General features: G+C 40.6%; 1 protein-coding gene across 1 annotated transcript; it reads left to right on the top strand.

Moving 5' to 3' along the window:
* Nucleotides 1,073–1,891, top strand: LOC107640762. Its single transcript, XM_016344262.1, has one exon. It carries the CDS (start codon nucleotides 1,073–1,075, stop codon nucleotides 1,889–1,891), a length of 819 nt encoding a protein of 272 aa, XP_016199748.1.

Here is a 4,565-nt window from a genome sequence, read left to right as displayed (position 1 = left end):
GGATGGTGAAACTTTGTATGAAGCCTGGGAGAGATTCAAAGATTTGACAAGGAAATATCCACTCGAGATGTTTAATGAGTGGGTGCAATTGCATATCTTTTATGAAGGGCTTTTCTATGAATCAAAAAAGGCTGTAGACCACTCATTTGGAGGCTCTCTGAACAAGAAGAAGACCATTGAAGAAGCCATTGATGTCATAGAAACAGTGGTTGAGAATGAGTATTTTTATGCCTCAGACAGAAGTAACAATGGGGGGGTCATGGAATTAAACCATATGGATGCAATCCTAGCCCAAAATAAGATGATCACCAAGCAACTAGCTGATTTGACCAAGGAAATCGAGAAGAATCAGGTTGCAGCCATCCACACTCAACCATCACCTCAAGGAGAGTTGGACACAGAGGAAGGAGTTAACTGGTAGGAAGTCAATTACCTTGGAAATTTATCTAGGCAAGCTCATGATCCATATTCTAAAACTTATAACCCTGGTTGGAAGAACCACCCAAAATTTGGGTGGGAAAACCAACAAAACCAAGCTCAAGACTACAAACCCCATAATCCCAACCAATACACCTACCAACAATCCAATCCAATATCACATCGACATCCATACAAAAATTCTTCTCAGCCACCATATCAAGCCAAAACCAATCAGCCTCAACACTCAATTCTCACTCCACCATCAGAGGACAAACTATCCAAGATTGAAGCTATGCTCACCAACCTTTGCAAGGAAGTCCAGGACAATAGGAATTTCAAGGAAGAAGTGACCGATAGTATGAAAATCCGAGGAGAGATTATTAAGAACCTCAAATCTCAAGTAGGACACCTTTCACAGCAGATTCCAAAGTCCACTGATAGTTTCCCAAGTGACACTGAGAAAAATCCAAGAGGGAAAATGAAGAAGGTGAGATGGGAAGAGTGTAAGGCAGTTACTCTTGTGAATGAAGAAATCCTGGAAGAAGATACCAGCAAGCCAATAGAGCACAGCCAAGAAAGTTTCCAGGGAAACTTGGAGGGAAAGGAACAAGGAATTGGACCTGTATAGGGGAAAGAACCAACAAGAAAGGAAATGCTAAAACCTTATGTGCCAAGGGCACCATTTCCTCAGAGACTCAGGGGAGGTGAGAAAGAAAAGTCATACTCAAGAATTCTAGACATGTTTGCATCCCTTAGTGTCAACATCCCCTTCATCAAAACTCTCCAACAGATGCCTACATACATCAAGTGCATAAAAGACCTGCTGACCAAGAAAGGAACTTTGAAAGGGAGACAAACAATGATAATGAATAAGGAATCTAGTGCCCTCATCAAGAAGGACTTACCTCTGAAGAAAAAAGATCCGGGGAGCTTTCATATCCCCTGTGCCATAGGAGATACAAGGATTGACAGAGGATTCTGTGATCTAGGAACTAGCATAAATGTGATGCCTCTGTCTCTCATGAAGAGGTTGCAAATTAATGAGCAGAGATCCACGGATGCAATCATCCAATTGGCTGATAAGACTCAAAAGCAAGCTGAGGGAGTAGTTGAGAACGAATTGGTCAAAGTGGGAAATTACTTTCTCCCCACTGACTTTTTTGTTCTAGACATGGAAGAAAGTTACCTCCATCCCATCATTCTGGGGAGACCGTTTCTAGCCACTGCTAGAGCACTCATAGATGTGGAACAAGGAGAGTTAATACTAAGAATACATGATGAACATCTCACCTTTCATGTTTTCAAACCTACATATGAATCTGAGCCAGAACCTAAAGAGCCAAAGGATAATCACAGCAACATGTGCTTGGAGGAAAGCCACAGTGAACCGGAAACAGAGCCCCTGAAACAATCCTTGGTGAAAAAGCAAGAATTTCAAGAGAAATGCACACAAGGAGTCACGGCTGATTGAATACCCATGAGACACACTAGTCAAGTCTTTAGTTTTAAATTTAATTACAGCAGGTCATGTGTTTGCCGCCACCTTTTTTATTCGTATTTCTTTCCTTTTTGTGATGGATAGGGATGCAGAGGAATAAATGGATGAAAGAGAAAAATTAATGAAGGGTACGGTTGATATAAAGGCAAGAAGTGGGTCCCATGGTTTGAAATCTATTTCTTAGGGAATATAAATCTGCACACTGCTTGGGAGGTGCACCATACCTAAATGACCGAGCCACATGCTCAAGGAAGAGGCAAACTTTGTCTTCATTCAACTTTACATGCATACCACTCATCCTCACCCATTCACATAGCATCCCGACCATCCAAACTCCATCCATATTTGCTATATATAGCTCTCACTTGGACCGTGTTTCATAGCTCCAATTTTAACCTTCATGCACTCATAAATTTGGTCTTGTGTCCTTAAGGTTCAAAGTCACGACCATGCTTCCTTATGCCTTAAACCCTTCTTGTCTCATTGAGTTTATAACCTCATTTCACTCTAAAACCACCTTTCCATCCCAAATTACACTACACTAACCAATATTTATCATTATTTGTCCACCTTTACTCGGCCAAATACTAAGATAACCATGGCATCTTCATCAGGCCACAAAAGAAGGAAAGGGAAAGGAAAAGATCCTACTGTTATAGAAGAAAGAACTGAATTTGATCAATGGATGTTCAAATCATCATTTCATGAAATGTAATATATATGGATGAACTCCAAGGCAATATTGCCAAAAATTCCTTTCCAGCTGCTGGAAGGTGAATGCCCAGAAATAAGAGAGAAGATAAGAAAAAGGAAAAGGGAGGCACTCACTAGCCCGATCACCAAAATCAATGCCAACATCATAAGAGAGTTTTATGCTAATACAACGAGGTTGGATACATCCATTCCCACTACTTACAAAAGCTATCTAAGGGGTGTGGAGGTTGATTTTAGCCCGAAGAGCATCATGAGGGTTCTGGGCCTAAGGGCAGCACATTTTGATGAGCCTGGTTATCAGGAGAGAATAAATGGTCATCCAGATTATGATGAAATTTTTAGTGATATCTGTGTGATTAATACTGATTGGAAGAGGGATGCTTATGGAAGGCACAAACACCTGAGAACGAAGGATCTCGCCCCTGAAGCAAAAGGGTGGTATGAACTTATAAGAAGATTAATTTTGGGCACTGTTAACACATCAGAAGTCACCAAAGAAAGGGCCATCATGCTGCACTGCATTATGGTAGGAGGTGAGATAAAAGTCCATGAGATCATTGCAAAGGACATTTAAAAGACTTCTGAAGAAAGTTCAGCTGAATCCTGGCTTCACTACCCAAGCACTATCATGCAGTTATGCATAAAAGCCAGGGTGCCATTAGAGGATTCAAATCCAATTTGGCTGAATCTGGGCATGCCAATGACCTTGGAAAGGATGATGAATATTACAATTGTTCAGCCACGGAGGAGACCACAAAGAAGGGAAATAAGAGAAGAACCACAAGGAGAAGAACAACAAGAGGAAGAACAAGAAGAAGAAGAACAAGAAGAAGAGCCACAAATCCCAACCTAAACCACCATGGATTTAAGCCAGATTCAGAATTCCATTACAGAAATGTCCCAGCAATATTTGAGGGCTCAACATGAGCAATATATGAGAGCTCAAGAAGACTTCCAAGCAAAACTATTGGATCAGCACAGGGAGCAATCAAATCAATTCCAGGAGTCTTTCAATAAAATATCTTAAAGACAATATCAGCTTGAGGAATATCACCAAGACTTTATGCAATGGAAGAATCTTTATCATACAGCTGGGGAGGCCAGGAACAAGGACAGAGTGGAATATGATGTAAACACTCAAGCTGTCCTGTCGTAAGGTTCCAACATTCGGTACACGGATTCTGCCCTTGAACCTCTATAATCCGTCATCGTCCCACGAAACCCTCCATCGCTTCCCTTGCTCAATTGTCGGCCACACCTTCTGCAATTCCTTCTCGTCTTGTTAAGCTTTTTTCGATCTTGGACTTAAACTCACTCGAAATTTACAATTGACTTAAGCACAAAGTCTCGGACTCATCTTGAACACATAACTTCAGGCTCTCGAACGCTTTAAGCAATTCCTCTTCTCGAAGCATCAACCAAGCAGCACACAATGATTTCCAGCTTAGGGCATCCACTACAACATTTGCTATTCCCGGATGGTAATTCAGCACGAAGTTGTAGTCTTTTAGTAACTCCATCCACCTCCTCTGTCGCATATTAAGCTCTTTCTGATCAAAGAGATATTTCAAGCTCTTGTGATCAGAAAAAACATGGAACTAAACCCCAGAGAGGTAATGCCTCCCTATGTTTAGTCCAAAATCTTGATACAAAATTTGATAAACTTAAATTATTCTGCAATAACTACCGGCAGGTGCACCGGGTCGTATCAAGTAATAAAACTCACAAGAGTGAGGTCAATCCCACGAGGATTAAAGGATTAAGCAAGCAATAGTTCATTGATTATTCTAGTTAGACAGTTCAATTTTGAGTGATAAGCAAACAAGGAATGTAAATGACTTGAAATTAAATGAAAGCAATAAAGAACAAGAAAGTAAATGACAAGAATGTAAACTGCTGAAAATTAAATTGCAAGAATGTAAATGACTAGAAA

The sequence above is a fragment of the Arachis ipaensis genome, chromosome B05, assembly GCF_000816755.2.
Source record: "Arachis ipaensis cultivar K30076 chromosome B05, Araip1.1, whole genome shotgun sequence".
NCBI lineage: Eukaryota > Viridiplantae > Streptophyta > Magnoliopsida > Fabales > Fabaceae > Arachis > Arachis ipaensis.
The sequence above is the reverse complement of the archived record's forward strand: the minus strand, read 5'-3'. Positions and strand labels throughout refer to the sequence as shown.

Coding starts and splice junctions, on each gene's coding strand:
- LOC107640762 (XM_016344262.1), top strand. CDS start 1,073: ATGCTAAAACCTTATGTGCCAAGGGCACCATTTCCTCAGAGACTCAGG.